General features: G+C 39.0%; 1 protein-coding gene across 9 annotated transcripts in view; it reads left to right on the top strand.

Annotated features, from left to right (window-relative positions):
- The window catches only part of elna (elastin a), a 57,317-nt gene that overhangs the window by 35,961 nt on the left and 3,650 nt on the right, over positions 1-17,706 (top strand). For 4 of the 9 annotated variants that reach the window (XM_051101114.1, XM_051101112.1, XM_051101115.1 and 1 more), the window contains 30 exons: positions 387-434; positions 550-618; positions 714-758; positions 1,051-1,119; positions 1,212-1,247; positions 1,353-1,400; positions 1,740-1,805; positions 1,979-2,011; positions 2,435-2,521; positions 2,623-2,655; positions 2,907-3,014; positions 3,229-3,261; positions 3,525-3,587; positions 4,584-4,640; positions 5,365-5,397; positions 6,815-6,886; positions 7,098-7,130; positions 7,767-7,859; positions 7,950-7,982; positions 8,133-8,267; positions 8,346-8,387; positions 10,585-10,626; positions 13,768-13,794; positions 13,890-13,910; positions 15,065-15,094; positions 15,198-15,275; positions 15,607-15,687; positions 16,248-16,304; positions 16,524-16,559; positions 17,344-17,391. In XM_051101114.1, the coding sequence (XP_050957071.1) occupies positions 387-434; positions 550-618; positions 714-758; positions 1,051-1,119; positions 1,212-1,247; positions 1,353-1,400; positions 1,740-1,805; positions 1,979-2,011; positions 2,435-2,521; positions 2,623-2,655; positions 2,907-3,014; positions 3,229-3,261; positions 3,525-3,587; positions 4,584-4,640; positions 5,365-5,397; positions 6,815-6,886; positions 7,098-7,130; positions 7,767-7,859; positions 7,950-7,982; positions 8,133-8,267; positions 8,346-8,387; positions 10,585-10,626; positions 13,768-13,794; positions 13,890-13,910; positions 15,065-15,094; positions 15,198-15,275; positions 15,607-15,687; positions 16,248-16,304; positions 16,524-16,559; positions 17,344-17,391 (1,656 nt within the window). The remainder of the gene's footprint in view (positions 1-386; positions 435-549; positions 619-713; positions 759-1,050; positions 1,120-1,211; positions 1,248-1,352; positions 1,401-1,739; positions 1,806-1,978; positions 2,012-2,434; positions 2,522-2,622; positions 2,656-2,906; positions 3,015-3,228; positions 3,262-3,524; positions 3,588-4,583; positions 4,641-5,364; positions 5,398-6,814; positions 6,887-7,097; positions 7,131-7,766; positions 7,860-7,949; positions 7,983-8,132; positions 8,268-8,345; positions 8,388-10,584; positions 10,627-13,767; positions 13,795-13,889; positions 13,911-15,064; positions 15,095-15,197; positions 15,276-15,606; positions 15,688-16,247; positions 16,305-16,523; positions 16,560-17,343; positions 17,392-17,706) is intronic. The other 5 variants (XM_051101118.1, XM_051101113.1, XM_051101119.1 and 2 more) reach the window with 4 other exon arrangements.

Genomic DNA, 17,706 nt, shown 5'->3' with positions numbered 1-17,706 from the left:
CAACAACAACAACAACAATCAATGTTGTTGTTGAGGACAGACCACACTTTATGTTGTTTGTTAAGAGCCTTAAAATCTAAACCCAACTTAAATTTGTCCTACATTTATTCACTGTGCTGTGTATCAAAAGAAATGAGTGAATTCAAGTATAAATTTTATCGATTTGTGTTTTCCCTTTAGAATCTAGGAACTTAGAAAGTACAAGGAATATAGGAGCTACCAGAGCTATTGTACATTCAAACATTGCATGTCAAGACACATCGCGAGTCAATGCAAATGGGCCATGAGATGCGGGATTCAATGGCTTGTGATATTATTTATGTTAAAGCTACCATGAAATATTTTTTCCTAAATTTGAAGCAACACTTGGATCTGTTCTCTCTAAGCAGGTACGGGTGTTCTTACACCAGCTCAAGCTAAAGCAGCTAAATATGGTGAGTACATTGATTATCTTGACTGATTATCTTGCTTTGTTATGGTGATTCAGGCTTCCAAACTGTATTACACAGTCAGCCAATAATCTCAAAGTTGTTTTTATTTTTTGACCAGGTGCTGGTCCTGGTGTTACTGGAATTGGTGGTGTACCAGGCGCAGGTGGACTCTTTCCTGGGGCAGGGGGTGAGATGCAATTGTGTGCAGTAGTGTTAAATGAAAGTCACTTTATTAGAATGATACAACACTGATAAATCTTTTGTGTTACCCCATGTGTCAAGGTGCTGGTGCGCTCTCCCCTGCTCAGGCAAAAGCTGCTAAATATGGTAAGCATGTATTCATATTTAAGATCCTCCATTTAGGATCAGATGTACCATGGTTCTTCAGTTCTGCTCCTGGAGGGCCACTGTCCTGTAGACTTTCAACCCAAGTACTGTAGCTTCAACCCAAATCAAACACACAAAAACAAGCCAATCAAGGTCTTTATGATTACTAGAAAACAAGCAGGGTTGGAACTAAACTCTGCAGGACAGTGGTCCATCCGGGAGCTGGACTGAAGAACCCTGATATATAGCACTGGAAATCTCAATCTGAGATCATGGGCCTGACTTGTTCCAGGTGCAGGAGTACTTCCTGGTGGGGCTGGGATTTTGCCAGGAACTGGTGGGGTCTATCCTGCAACGGGAGGTACAAAAAAAAAAAAAAAAAAAAAAAAAACTGTCTGAAAATTAAAACATTATAATGATCATTGAGTCTCAAAACCATTTTTTCTCTCTAAGGTCTTACTCCTGCTCAAGCCAAAGCAGCTAAATACGGTAATGTTTCTTTGTATGTGGTGGAACTTTACAGAGATTGGAATAGTTCATTCAAAGACCACAGATACAAAGCAACGTTTCATTGATTCTCCCTTGATCTCCTAGGTTTGGGTGTTGTACCTGGTGTTGGAGGACTGTACCCTGGAGCTGGAGGTAAGTGGGAACAAACAATCGAAATGCTTTTTGTGGGACTTAGAAGTCACTAAACAAGCTATCCATGAGTACAACTGTATACCCTGCTTTGTCTTCATGTATCTGATTTCACATGTACATGCCCCTAAACATCACATTAAAAAGCTTTACATTTTGGTCACGCAATCTCATTCTGTCTATGATGACACTTCTTTGTTCCAAAATTGGTCACTACATATACATACATATATACATACTGGATGCTCTTAAGATCAGGTTACTCAGAAGTACTGAATTTTAATATCCCAGGGGCATTTTTAAAATAGTAGATTGCTTATTTTATTAAAATATTTTGAAAAGGTGCACCAGTTGGTGGAGTAGTGGGGGGAGCTGGGGGAATTCCTGGAACAGCACCAGGGGCTGGAGGTCAGTTTTATACTGCAGTACATTAATATCGCATCTGGTGAAACCTAAAATTCGTGTCATGAGGTTAAAACATTGCTAATAGTGAAGTGTTATTATTTTTGGGAAAGTTCATGAAATAATAATTATAGAAATTAATTTACAAATTCTTTTTCTTTTCTTTTTGCTTTTTTCAGTGTATCCAGGTGGAGTGAAGCCCCCTAAATATGGTAAGAGCTTGTGCACATGTTCCAGGTGTATATGGGATTTAATAATGTAGTGTGGATGAACTCTTGCTTGTCATCCTCATCCAGTTGTAGCTTATAGGTTCATGACTTGATTCAGACACTGTATGTAAAGTACAGGCTTGAGTGGGCTGGGAGACCTGGACAGTGGCAACAGCAGGCGATGTGAGCTGCTAGTGCTTTAATCTTGCCAGCACCATAAAGTGTTGACACATAGAAAACATGGTTTGCTATGGTAATGTTTCAAAGAATGAGTAAGATAAGAAAAGAATCCCTTTCAAAAAATGAGTAGTAGAAAATGCTATTATTCTGAGAGAGCACTTTCACAACACTTTTACTACACATCTTGTATGTTATGATCAAATCTAAAGAAAAAAAAAATTGACGACGCACATGTCTTGTATGTAGGAGGAGCGGGAGGGGCCGGCGTTGTCCCGGGCTACGGTTCTGTTGCTGGGATCGGAGCAGTTCCTGGAGCTGTGCCTGGGGTTGGAGGTCTGTATATGCTGAATTGTTGTTTGTTAATTAAGCTCATTTTGTTTATCATGGTAGTTTACTTTTGGTTGATGTTTAGTAATAGTAATAATTGTTTTCAGGGCTAGGAGCTGGTGCCAAACCTCCTAAATATGGTATGGGTCTGACTCTTTTTTCTTTTTTTAAGATACTGATTTTGGTGCACTAGCAATGCTATGTGAGATAAATCCAATTGTTTGTGCTCTTTATTTTTTTATTTTTATATTTTGCTTTGTATGTTTGTAATAGAAAATGACACTGACATTATAATATACACATATTTGACTTATTATCCTGTGCATAAATACAGGATTGTCGGTACAGTAACAGTATTGTTCGGTCAAAGATTACGCTATTGTGGCCTTAGGAGTGCCTGGAGGAACAGGTTTGGGAGTCCCTGGAGGAGTACCAGGAGGAGTTCCAGGAGGAGTACCAGGAGGAGTACCAGGAGGAGTACCAATAACTGGAGCAGGAGGTATCACTGTTTCGTTCTGCATAAAACCATGATGAAATGTAAAAGGCTAAATAATTAGCTGACATGTCAGACAATTCTTCAATTAATTATTTTAAACCTCTTTTTAAAATATTGGATTAAAGTGCACAGACCTCAGAGAATTTCTTTCTTTCTTTCTTTCTTTATTTTATTTATTTATTTATTTTGCTCAACTGTTCATCTTTCTGTGTTTAAGGATACCCTGCTGGTGCCAAGGCACTTAAATACGGTATTTATATTAGTTGATTATGTGAGTGTGTTTATTTAGAACAGTAATTTTAAGGTTTGTAAGATCTAGATCTAGATCTATATATATATATATATATATATATATATATACATATATATGTGTGTGTGTGTGTGTGTGTGTGTGTGTGTCTATATATACAGAGAAAGAGAGAGAGAGAGAGAGAGAGAGAGAGAGAGACAGAGAGAGATCTAGATCTTACAAACCTTAAATTTACTGTTCTAAATAAAGAATTCTTTGTCTAGGTTTGGGTGCTGGTGGTGTTTTACCAGGAGGGACTGGTGTTGTGCCTGGACTCCAGATACCAGGTATGCAAAAATGCCTGTCAGTGAGCAGAGCTATTATGACGGCAACAGCTGTTTATATTGTGAGTAACTATGGTTATTAAAACAAGTGACAAACAACATTATTTAGTTGGAACTGAGGTAATCAGCAGTGTTTTCATTTAGAGACTGCTTGGATTTAATTTTTTCATCAGTAATTTTTCCTGGTTTACACTGTGTTTGATTTTGCCTAGCCTTGTACAAACATTTTTATTTTTAATATTTGAAGAGTCTGTTGCAACCCCAAATCGAAAAACCTGTGAAAAACATAAATCCATTTTTGTACTGTAAACATATTCCTTGAAACAGATTGTCCTTGAATGTTTAAAAATGTAGCTCATGTTCAATGGACTGAAACCATGACTGAGCTTGTTTGTTGTATTAGTACATGGCTATACTCAAATTAATCTCGCTGCTGTGAATGTACTGGCACTACTTTTTGTTTTGTGGCTTATGGGAACAGAACTGGGGCCGGACCCATAAAGTAAGGTAAAAAAAAACAAAAAAAAAAACGGCCCCTGTTAATAGGTTCAGGTGGAACAATTTGACTTCCAAACTATACAAGTGTGCAAATCAGCACTATGTGTTTATTTCTGTGGCATATTTGTGACTTGTAATAGGCAAATTAGACATAAGGAATTACATAAAGTGAAAATAAAGTAAAACTGAAGTGATATAAAATAGCAAACTACAGTTTTGCTGCAGACATGTCAGATGGTTTGTTCACTACCTTTATCTACTGACTAGTAAAATTGGGCAGCCATGCCAAACCTAAAAAGCAATTACATAGACTTGTGATTTGAAAATGATTTAACTTTTTTATTTTATTTTATTTTATTTTATTTATTTATTTTTCAGTTCGAGATTGGACCTCTTTTGAACAATCTGTGATTGTTTAAAATATCAAAGCAGAGAATTTTGCTGAACATGTTTTTGTTTTTACTCTTATCTGCTTTTACCAAAACATGTGACACTCATCAGGTTTGGGTGGAACTGGTGGAGTCCCAGGTGGAGTTGGAATAGGAACTGGATATGGAGGTAAATGATTACATTTCCAAATATTCAGCTACAACATAAATCCTGATGAGACAACATGATGTGCTGTAATGCGTGTTGCAAAAATTCGCAACGGTTTACTGAAATCCAAATGATTCACTGCGTAGGATGGGTAGGATCTTCAGATAGTAAGGGTCATATAGATGAATAATGGAAGTGTGTTGCATCGGGCTGGCCGGGTAGACAGAAGCTCAGTCTTCAGTTGGAGTTGGTGTAGTTGGAGCACTAGTTGGGGATGGTGTATAATTCCGTCCAGGCTGAGGCAAGTTAAGATACAGTCACTGTGTGATCATAAGTCTGCATGTCATGAGGATAGCAGGGGAGGAAAAACAAATCTACCTGGATGATAGGTGCTGGTTTAGTTGTATATATCAAGAAGTGGAGGGTGTCAAGAACCAAACCCTGAGGTACACCAGTGGTTAACTGATGTGACTTAGAGACCCCTTTACCCCTTTAAGGTATTCTGAAAAGATAAACATATGAGGTACAATAGGACTCAGAGTTCCCATGATGTTTAGACAGTGGACATTACCTGGTCCCAGACAGGTCCATCAGAATGAAGTGAATGATTTCTCTGGATGATGGATAGAAATACGGTCTCCTTTGAATGTCTACTTTTTTAATGCTAAAGAACAGTTGTCATGTGCATTTGCATTTGTACAGATACTTTTTACCCAAAGTAAAAGCAGATTTAATATTTTCACAGGATATGGGACTGGGGTAAAACCACCTAAATACGGTAAATTCCCTTCTTTAATCTGAATTAAAAGTTGGCTTATGAATGATTCACCCATGTATATCTTAAATTAATAACAAAATTGATCGAATTTTTAATTGAACTGTCATAACTCAAATGGTGTCATAACCCACCACTATTTTTGTTTAATTTTAACACCTGATTCTGATCATCATCCCATTAGGAGAGAGTTCCATGCACTGATCGGAGTGTGTCAGACAAAAAAGACAGAAATGTGAAATAAAAAAAGAAATGTGTAGAGTGGTGTGTCCCTAGGAGGACCAGGATTTGAGAACCACTGTCTTAAAGGAGAAGTTCAGTTCCAGAACAAAAATGTACAGATAATGTACTCATCCCCTTGTCATCCAAGATGTTCATGTCTTTCTTTCTTCAGTCGATAAGAAATTATGAGAAAAACATTTCAGGAATTATCTCCATATAGTGGACTTCATTGGTGCCCCCAAGTTTGAACTTCCAAAATGCAGTTTAAATGTGGCTTCAAAGGGCTCTAAACGATCCCAGCCAAGGAAGAAGGGTCTTATCTGGCAAAACGATCTGCCATTTTCTAAACAAATTGACAATTGATATACTTTTTAACCTCAAACGCTCGTCTTGTCTAGCGCTGCGATGCGCATGCAAACTCTGTGTAATCCTACAGTTAGGGTAGGTCGAAAAACTCCTGTCTCATTTTCTCTTCCAACTTAGTTTGACCTTCTTTGCATGTTCACTTTGTAAACACTGGGTTGGTAATTCTGCAGCGATGTAGGACGATTTCATTGTAGGATGAAGTTTTTCGGCATACCCTAACTGTATTGACCCGGATCACACAGAGTACGCATGCACGTCACAGAGAAGACGAGACGAGCGTTTGAGGTTAAAAGGTATATAAAATGTCAGTTTGTTTAGAAAATGACTGATTGTTTCGCTAGATAAGACCCTTCTTCCTCGGCTGGGATCGTTTAGAGACCTTTGAAGCTGCATTTAAACTGCATTTTGGAAGTTCAAACTTGGGGGCACCATTGAAGTCTGCTATACGGAGATAATTCCTGAACTGTTTTCCTCAAGAAACATAATTTCTCTACGACTGAAGAAAGAAAGACATGAACATCTTGGATGACAAGGGGGTGAGTACATTATCTGTAAAATTTTGTTCTGAAAGTGGACTTCTCCTTTAACTGGAAAACAAGAGTCTTCTCTTTGGTGATATATACATATAACTTCCTCTTAAACTCTGCTCCTGCAAGTTCACATTCATCTGCATACACTTTTGAGAACCACACCCACATCTCAACATCCAATCAACAACCAATCAACAAGACATAGAACCAAGAACCACTTGGATATGCATTATGGAAATACAGATCAGCGTGGCTACTTCTGTTTCGTCATTATTCTAATTGCAAATCTCATCCATGGGCAGGTGTTCCAGGTGGAGTGCCAGGTGCAGTTCCAGGAGGGGTACCAGGTGGACTACCTGGTGGAGTACCTGGAGGTCTCCATTCATTTTTATTATACATACAGTTGCACCATTTATTCAAGACATTTGTTGCTTAAAATTATGGTTCACTTGTTCTTAAATCCTTAAGTCTTACATTTTTTAGATTTAAATTTAGTTGAATTCTCATAATAATTAAGCAAGCATTATACATCATAAATTGTGATCTAAAAGATTACTTTTCTAAAATGAATTTATGGTATTGCAGGGTATCCAGCAGGAGTTAAACCTCCAAAATATGGTGAGAGACATGAACATTTTGTATGTCTATCTAAAAAGGTGTTTTAAGAATTTAGATTTAGTATAAGAATTTAGTATACTTATTAAATGTTTACACAAAAACTAATGAATAGCACTTTTAAAAAATTTTGTATACATTCAGGTTTGACATTCCTAACATGTCAGTAGCTTAATAAAAGCAGTTTTCAGCATAAACAAAAAATGTACAGCCTCAGGGTGATATAAATATATGAATACGAAACTGCCTATTTAGAAGAAATTTAAATTGTTTAGACTTTTTGATTTTAATATTTAAGAAGTATCTAGATATGTAAGTAATCTTTTGTGGAAATAATATCTTAAAATATCTTTAGTGGAGTATTTTGGTTAATAAATCAATTTATCTTTTAGAAAAAAAAAAATATGAACATTTAATAGAAATTACTGACCCATTCTCTTTGATTACAATAAAAATTACAGTAAAACTCTTTATAGTTTATAGTGAATGTGTGTTCCCTAATTTAAAATGTTAACAAAATGACTAGCCATGGCAGCTACCTGTACATTTTTCAAGAAGAATCGTAATAAACTGTAGTAAACAAGATGTTAGTGCAAACTGGGTGCTAACGCTTTGAATGGGAACATGGTTTGCCTGCAGGAGTTGCGGGAGGTGCAGGTACAGTACCTGGTGCAGCAGGAGCACCACTGCCTGGAACTGGGACAGGACTGGTACCAGGAGCTGGAGTTGGAGGTACTTAATTCAACTGACCCACAAACATATCACTATCAATGTGAGACAATAATCACCAGCAATCAATAAGACTTATTTCAATGTTTTCAGGATATCCTGGTGGAGTCAAACCTCCTAAAACTGGTACAGTAGATCATATATATTAGCTTCATATATTTCTAAACAAGCTGCTTCATGTAAACCTATGTTTACATGCCTTTTGCAATGCCTTTTAATAAGGTAATGCAACATTAATGGATTGCACATGATGCACTTGTTCCCATTGTCTGCTAGGAGCTGGGATCACTGGAACTGGTATAGCAGCTCCTGGTGCAACACCTGGTGGTGACGTGGTGGTTGTACCGGGTGGCACGGGCATTGGTGTCCCCGGTGGTACTGGTCTGCCCATTGCACCAAGTGGAAAACCAGGTATGACAAATAGCCTTACTGCACCAAATGCCATGAAGCATGTCATGCTTGATTTGAACTAATGTGTTTGTTCTACAGCAAAGCTTCCAACCCTTGCTCCTGCAGGAACTCCTGTACCAGGTAACAGTCTGATAAATGGGCAATCTCTTTGCACTCTTAATTACATTTCAGTTTGTTCCTAAAAAGAGAAAGTAGTAGAACATCCCATTAATGCACAACTTCTTACAACGCTTTTCTGCAAACAGTTGTACAGACAAATAGTGGTGATTGAATTGGGGTCAGAATTACAGTTCTTTCAAAATAAAGCATGTCCATTACTTCCTAGACAAAACCTTTAATGAAATAAAGAATGCACATTTAATCAATAACTATGTGCCTCATACAAAATGTTCCATGCGTAACCCTGGTTCCTTGAGTAGGGAACAAGATGCTGCATCATGGGATGACACGATGGGGAATGCCCTCGGCACTGCCATCTGCATCATTGTATCCTCAGATTCTGATTGTCTGAAGGAAGGTGTGCAGGCTGCCTGAAGTACTGCAATGAGACGCAGTGTCTCGTTCCCTACTCAGGAAACTAGGGTTACATATGTAACCAAGACGTTCCCTTTCACAGGAATTTGAGGTTGCGTGACTCCATGGGGAACTGTATACCAAGCGTACAATAGTGCAAAACGGACTTGATAATTATTAGACAGGTGTGTTGGAGCAGGGTTGGAACTGAACTCTGTAGGTCTGCAGATCTCCAGGAACAGGATTCAGCACACTTGCTCTAGGACAGTCTTTAGAAGCTGACTCTGTCAATCTGTGCATGCAGAAAGTTGCTCTTGGAAGAAAAATGAGGGTGCTTGCACTATGATGCGAAAGAATGCCACTTCAGGGCATATGCTCTCTTAGTAGAGGGAGCTTTAACAATCAAAAATTGTCTCTACAACTTAAACTAGATTTTAATATTGGGTCCCCCTCAGAGATCCATGGAGGGCCTACCAGGAGAAATATTAGGTCCGAGAACCACTCTTGGGCCGGCCAGCACTGGGCTATGAGCAATAGGCCTTCCCCATCCTGCCTTACACTTGCTGGAGCTCCAGGGAGCAGTACTATCAGGAAAAAGCATACAGAAAAACAGAATAGTGGCTGCAGAAGTTGGACTCATTTGCTCAAAAGAGAAACTTTGAGGAGGCAGGTACCACGTACTGGCATTGATGTTTTGCAGAGAGTGATCAAAATTTCAACTAGGATCTGCTGCTTCTAAATGCACCGATGTGGTGGGTTTGACAAAACATTGTGGGAGAATGAACATCCCTCCGGTGTGACACTTTCACCCTTGAGGGTGCTTGCCATTGAATGGCCAGTACGTGGCCATCTACATCTACTGGCACAGAGGGTAAGTTTGCAGCCCAATATAGCTCTTGAACTGCCTCAGAGGTCCCACCCACACCTCCATCCATTTCCCCGAGCAATTGTGCCATGGTGTACAGGGATGCACTAACCTAATTAGTCGAAAAATAGGCTTTATCAACCGGACTAGATGTATCCCTACACAGTCTGGATGGCAATACTGGTCATCTCCAGGACTATTGCTGAGGCAGATGAGAGATAGCTAGCCATAACTAGTGGAGCAAGTGAAGTGACCTTTGTTCACCTTCGAAACACAAATTAAGATATTGTGGATGAAATCCAAGAGCTTTCTGACCCTGCGTAGACAGCGACACAAGTGAAACGTTTTATAGCCCAGAAAGATAGTAAGGACATTGTTAAAATAGTCCATGTGACATCAGTGGTTCAACCGTAAAAAAGCTACGAGAAGATAGCAAGTTTTCAGTAACAAGGATCTCAGACTGCTTTATGTCAGATATGTGCCTATGAAATATGAAATATGTTGTTTAGCTTGTCTAGATTTTGTTATTTTCTGTTGTTTTTGTTATTTTTAGCTAAAAGACAGGGAGACATGCCGTATGTATATTCACATGGACTTTGAAGCAACTATAAAAATGGCAGCCTGAGAAAATGGCAACTGTTACGGATAATAATGTCACTGTATCTGTTTGCTGATCGTTTGTATAAGCCTCTCTTGCCCCTGTAACTGATCCCCCCCCACTGTCAGCTTGCTGGTATTTTTCCTTTTCCCCATCTATCAAATTGTGCCCTATAAACTCATAACAATTGATAGCTTGTTTCCTTCATCCCCTCCACAATGGCACCCTGTTATGGCAGTAGCCTCTGGTTTCTGCCTCCGCTGGCCTCTGAGCTAGTCACCTCTTTGCTGCTTGTCTTTAAACTGCAAGGGTTGAAGGTGGAACATGTTGTTTCTTGGCAGGACCGACGGCTATTGTAGCAACTGGCAAGGCCCCTGAGCCCAGTAAGATCTACTGTGTTGCATGTACAAATGTCTTGTCTAAATGTAGCGAAACTCCATCACCATTTAGCTTTAATGCTCCTTCATTTTCCCTCTAACCTTTGCTGCTATCTGCGCTTGAGTTTGCCGATCTGCATTTTCTCAGATGTGTTACTGACACTCTGAACCTGTAGCAGGATTTTTCTCTCAAAGAATGGTCCTCTGGTCATCATGTTTCATGTCTTCAAAACATGCTCACTAAGTGCTAAGAAAGAATATGATCTGTTCCAAGCAGGGACCAAAATTAACTGTGCAGATAACAACTGGCTTTTAGAGGCAAATCAAGCAGAGCTGGCAAGTGACTTTATTAGGAATTGCAAAGACAAACATATATGTCGAAAACAACCCCAGTGGAAAAATAACACACATTTATCTTGTGTCAGTTTTCTGTCTCTCCAGACTTCCATATGGCGACATTTATCTGAAACAAAATCTAACATAGACACGTGATCATCGTAAAGGGGTTATGACATGGATTTTTTTTATTATTAGGCTTTTCAGTAGTCAGCCACTGTTATGATTGGCTAACATCATTGTATAGGAAGCAGTATCAACACCCCCTCACTAGTATTTGTGAGTAACACGTGATCCATATAAAACCATCCTTTACAGACAAAGCATTATGAAATCATTTACTTACGGATTGTGATGCAGCTGCTGTCAGATCCAGTACAGCTTCATCTTCTAACATATGTTTTCTTGAGAACTCTCCATACACCATGCCTCGTTTACAAAACAAAATGCTCTGAACAAACATATCATCCTCTGACGTGATGCGGAATGCCATTTAAAATAAACCATCTGCTTGTTCTTCATGCTGGGATCCTTCTGAACTGTTCAGAGATGCGAACGAGCTGTTTAAACCGAACGTGTCAAAGCAAGCGTTCTTTCACTCCTTTGTTGTCCTGCAGGTGGGCGGGGCCTATGGTGGGTGGATGACTATTTGTCGATGTCTTGCCCTGGAGGCAGTGTATATGCAAATGTTTGTGCCCTTGTGAGGTCACATGTCACCTCAGATTCAAATGAGCCTTTTTCGGAGCTTGATTAAATAAATGCTTTGTTTATAATGAGGAGGACATTTAAGATATGAAATTGCAGGATGTTTTAATGGTACATAGACCTCTTATATGCCAATAGATCAAGGCAAATTTAATGTTTCATGTCATGACCCCTTTAAATACGATAATGTTAGTGACACAAATATACAAAGACAAAAAAATATTTAAAATGTAATGCAAAATACAATTTCATGGCTGATATGACATTTTTATTGCTGATCATTTTTTTTTGAAGCTAAAAGTTAATTTTGGACCCTGACTTTAAGTCTTCTGTGTATTAAATGAGCCTTCAGAAATTGTTGTATGTTGAGATCCATTCAGAATGTGTTGCTCATCATCTGTTGATGGGTCATTCTCAAGATGCTGTGCTATTTTTTGATCACACGCTACAATAGAAAACCTGTAAAATTATTATGTTTCATGCCATCCATGTTGTGTGGTTGAAAGTCAGTGTTGGAGCGGGTAATAACAGCCTGAGCTACCAAATATATTTTCAGCACACCTTTATTTTTACATTCAGTATTCTTGTGCTTTGTGATAAGAACAATAATTTCACGTGATCACAGTGTTAAACCGAGGAGTTTGACCAATGTGTGTGTATCCATAATGAAAGACTGTAAGAGAAATTCCATATTTTCTCAAAAAAACATTTTATAAAGACACAGACAGTGATATTTTCATTTAAATGAATGTACATTTTAGGTCAGTTTTGTTTAGTTTGTTATTGAATATAAACCACTATCTTCCTGTGGTCACGAATGTGGTTAGATCAGGGGTAGGCAAGTTTGGTCCAACAGAGAGCGGCTCTGCAGAGTTCAACCCTAATCAAACACACCTGTACAAGCTAATCAGTGTCTTCAGGATTTCTAAGGCTATCCACAAGTTTCCGGGGGGCGCTACTGTAAAAAAGAACGTGGGTAAAACTTCCGGTGAGGCGGCGGACATACTACACCAATGGTATTTTGTGTGCTAATTAGCGAAGAGGCTAAATGTTTTTTAGACCATTGTTTGCTTTGTAAAGATGTACACCTTTATGAGAGATGTCATTACTTTCTTTTGGACAACATATGCTTTTCGAATTTGTGTTCCCACATCATTAGCAAGTTTGGATCTCTAAATCTTGAATGACTGTCAACTAGTGAAATGACATTTGAACCAAGACATCAGAGCTTGTGTTAAAGGGCATGCCAGATGAATCCTCGATTCCAGGCTTGTTAACGCGTGTCCTAATGTTCGACCCCCAGATTTTACTTTGCGAGTACATTTTCATTGGGACCTATTTAATAATTACATTTTTAAATACCTAGTCATACAAGTAATATGAAGAATACAGATTATTTCAGGAAAATTAAATATATGCATATGCAATTAATATATGTGTACATTATTCTTCTTTTACATCATATTGATATTCGTACTGGCACTGTTCAATGGGTAAATTAATTTATCAGAGTCAGAAATTCAACAAACAAACACACACGGTTAGGGTTTTATTTGTGCATATAACATGGATCGATCTATGGAAACTGTGGTGAATGCTTCTTCCGACTTTATTTATTACTAACCACTAGATCGCGCTGTTTTCGACACTCTCGAAGCTTTGAATCTTTTCCCGAAACAGTCAGAGGAAAGTCTCGGTGCTTCACGAGGCTTCATATGCCCGTCACTCCTGTCAACTGTTGAATGAATGAGTGTCACGTCCCGCTTGTTTACTTTGAACCGGAAGACGCTCCCACTTTTGACGCAAGGCCTCATGGGGCGTAGGAAACTTGTGGATAGGCGGGTGAGGTTCTTGTTTCAGGCTTGGAGATGAGCTCTGCAGGACTGCGGCTCTCTAGGTCCGAACTTGCCTAACCCTGGGTTAGATCTAGCAAAATCTTAGCATCTACAAAGTTATTATATCAGTCAGTCATTGGGGTTCAAAAGATACTGTTTCCTGAGAATGACCCTGATAGGGGTTGTATGGATTGTTGGGGTGTAGCTTGTGTTTGTGCATTCATCTGACTGTAGATGTGCGCTTATAATCATGGCATGTTCTCTTACTCAGGTGGTGAGCAAAGAGTGCCTAGTGCTGGTGAGTACAAATAGATAGTATGCATGTGGTTTACCAGCATCAGTAAGTATGTGTCCAACAACTCACACATCTGTGTTCTCTGTGTTTGAATGCAGGTGTCTCTAAACCTGGAGCTGGTAAGTTCTCAATATACAACATTAGATTGTGGTGGTGGGACTTACCTAGAATTGTATGTCCTGGAGTTCAGATACATCATTCATCCTGAGCTAAAAGAAGCTGAATAAGCTTCTTTTAAACACAATCTATTCAAGTCAAGTCAAGTCAAGTCAAGTCGAGCTTTATTGTCATTCCGCTGCATGTGTGTACATACAGTGGAACGAATCTCGTATCTCACAGGGCGACAGTGCTACGTAAATAAACATAAATATGAACATACATAAGCTAGACATAGACGTAGACAATTTTTTGAACCTATACATGTAACTATACATATACTATAAATAATTGACTTTACATACACATAACCTAAGACAGACTATACAAGTACTTTACATAATAACTGTGTATGATAATGTGCAGAAGAGGTATTTAAAGGTTAAGAAGCAAATAGTGCAATATGATTTGTGGTGCATTGACAAGTAAACATTTGTTAAGTCCTTATTAGGCCCTTGTAACATGGAGTGTTAATAAGAAAGTGTCTGGTGCATATAAAGACGAAAGAATGCATTACTACAGGTGGTTTGTCCGGCCCACTCACCTTTGTACAGCACACTTAATGTGTTCTTTACTGCCAAAACCCAGTCACTGCCTATTTAACTTGACATGTGCACCATTTCCTTGGAATCACCTTATTTAAAAAAAAAAAAACAAGGAATCAAAGACAAAATTCACTGTGTACAGTGTCTACAGGAAAAATAGAAAAGTGTTCAGGAAACAAGCCACAGTAAGTTTTTAATGGGTGGAATACTTAGTTGTGACACAAGGGGGCAGTGTAAAATCACTTGTGACACAGTTCTCTGTCCTCATAATATCTGTGTGTGGAAAGTCCTGATGTATGCACTCAGCAAACATAGTTGCAACAAAGCAAAAATGTCTACAATCTCCCAGGTGAAACTCAGTTAGTTCTGCCATATAAAAGGGGGAATGAATATGCACATGCTCCCAAACTAAGCACTGCTCTGAACAATTTACACAGAAACAACAAGCAAACAAACAAACATATGAACTTTTGTGTAAATATGACGAAATATAACCATTCCTCTTGAGAGGTTTGCCATAGGCGCCTATATCTGACTTCAGTGTAAAGTACTGTGCTCTTTTGTGTTAACAGGTCTCGGTGGGGTTTACCCATATGGATATGGTAAATATTATTAATCCATCACTAAAGAGAGGGGAAAAAAAAAACAAAAGTCTTACCCAAAAGTCAAAATAATGCTGAATGTTCCTTATTCCTGTTGTTTTAGGTCAATATCCTGGTAGCACTGGTGTATCTGGAATCGGAACTGGTGTGTTACCTGGAGCCAAACCTCTGAAAGCCCCCGGTAAGATCAAATATACCAGAAGTGTTCAACGCTGATTAAAATGATATCCCAGTTGCATGAAATTCAGTTGTGTGAAACCTAGTAAAATTCTAAGTTCATGTAAACACCTTCAGAATTCACAAGATCCATAAACATGTGCATGTACTAGTTTAATCAGAAATTGCTGAGTACCACATACATAAATAAGCATTTATGCATGAATTTCATTTTGGAATAATGACTTATCCTGGAACTTTTGTGGAAAATCATGTTCAAAGTTCTGAAATCTGGATCTGACTGTATGCTGACTCACAGCGCCCTACTAGACCCTGTGTGTGCGTTTTTGGTCCAGGTGTTGGAGGAGCAGGCGGTGTCGCAGGTGTAGGGGGAGTTGGAGGGGCAGGGGCTGTTCCTGGACTCGTACCTGGAGCAGGTGAGTTGCCATGCAAATCCACATTACCTGATACTTCATCATTTAGCAGCGTTCCTGTAACTTAGACAGTAGTGCATGGAACTAACATCACTGCGATCAAGGGTTCCCAGGACATACAGTACATGAACGGATGATAAAACTGATCCTGTTAAGGATAATACATTTTACCACTCTTTTATATCAAGATTCACCTAACACCTGACATGAGTCGAGATGTGCTCTACAGGAACAGCCTTGATTCTGTAACATGATGAACACAACACCAGTGCCAGTTTCTGTAAAAATACTGAACATACACACTAGGGGGCAGGGTAAAATCACTTGTGACAAAGTTCTCTGTCCTCATAATGTCTGTGTGATTTCAAGGCTATATTAAAAAAAAAAAAAAAAACTCTGGTGAGGCTGGAATTTTTCATGAGAGATCAAACAGATAATGCACAACTTCCAACTCTACAGGGCCAGCCTTAATTCTTTAACATGACACACAAAGCCAGTGCCAGTTTCTGCTTTCCATATGTTACTGGGCTGTTGTTAAAGACATTGAGATCATCTTGTTGCAGGTGGAGGCTTTCCAGCAGGTGTCGGTGTGGGAGCTGGTGCTAAACCACCTAAACCAGGTAGCAGAATACTCTGCAATGACCTGCAGCATGACTTCACACACTGTATTTCAAAAGCATTACTGAACACTGAATCTTCAATTAACTGCACGTCTTCTGTGCTGGGGAGTTGTAGATGATATAGAGAAATGCATCTAACAAGTACAACTTATTCATTCTGGGTTTTTGTTTTCTTTCTCTAAATTGTATTGAGCTTTTCCCATCTAATTCTATTAACAGGCTACGGCTCTTTGGGTACAGGATACGCACAGCCAGGTGAGGCCCAGCATTACCTGTACAAAGAATGATTGCACCACTTGCATCTGTACACGTTCTTGTATATATGACTGAGTTTGTACTATAGACACAAATTTTACTGTAAATTATGTGGCTAGCTGAGGAGAGGTGTTTGAATTGGGCCTTTAATGGTGCTGAGCTCTGCCAGATATGTGTGATTCTGTCAGTTGTAACAGGAATGATTTTTCTGTGCCATTCGGTCTTACGACATGCCGGTACTCTTTCGACACCGGAATCCCCAGTCAAGCGGGCAGCCTAACCCTGCTGCCCTGCCCATGACACATGCACATAGCACACACACTCACAGCGGTAAACACACTTCTGTAATCAATCTCACACACACACTGCAGTGGGACTGGGATCATGATTTTTGTCTGCATTAATCCTGTGAGCCTTCGTGTGATTTGGTGTCACTGTGTTCTTTCTAGCACCATCCTTTCAGGACATCTTCCTAAATTCACTTCTTTGCTTATGCAGATACACAGCAGCTAGCAGACTCAGTCAAAACCATCTGCCAGAATACTTGCTGTGTTCACAGTCACAACAAAAGATGTTTCTCCTGAGAAAAAGACCAAAATACTCTTACAGTCTCCACTGGCATTTCAGATCGAATCTCAATCTGTGCTTAAATTTGCCAAGATGCTTAAGTCTCTATACAAGATCACAGGTTATAATGTCTGTTAATCTTGTCTGTCGATAAATGGTGTGTTTTAGCCATCAGTTGAGTTACAGAACTAAATCTTTTTGTCTTTTCTTCATATAGGTGGTGTAGTTCCAGGAGGATATGGAGGATATCCACAGGCATATCCAGGTATCATCTTATAGAAATAATACAAGGCTAAATTCATGTTGTATCTCCATATGGAATTCAGCCCCTCTGTAGTCCACTAGCTAGTATACTTCTCATTTCAGTCTTTAAATAATGAGCTGTTTTTAACAGAGGATCAGCACATGTGTCATATATTATGAACAGGCAGGATAGTAACAGAACCACTGCTCCATTTGGAAATATATCAAGAAATGTATCATTTAGCCTGGTTTCAAGCCAAGAAAACATATGATTTAGATATGTGTTTTAAATGCAGAACCCACCAAACATTAGTGGATCACATTAATAGTCACAGTT

The sequence above is a fragment of the Labeo rohita genome, unplaced genomic scaffold, assembly GCF_022985175.1.
Source record: "Labeo rohita strain BAU-BD-2019 unplaced genomic scaffold, IGBB_LRoh.1.0 scaffold_127, whole genome shotgun sequence".
NCBI lineage: Eukaryota > Metazoa > Chordata > Actinopteri > Cypriniformes > Cyprinidae > Labeo > Labeo rohita.
The sequence above is the reverse complement of the archived record's forward strand: the minus strand, read 5'-3'. Positions and strand labels throughout refer to the sequence as shown.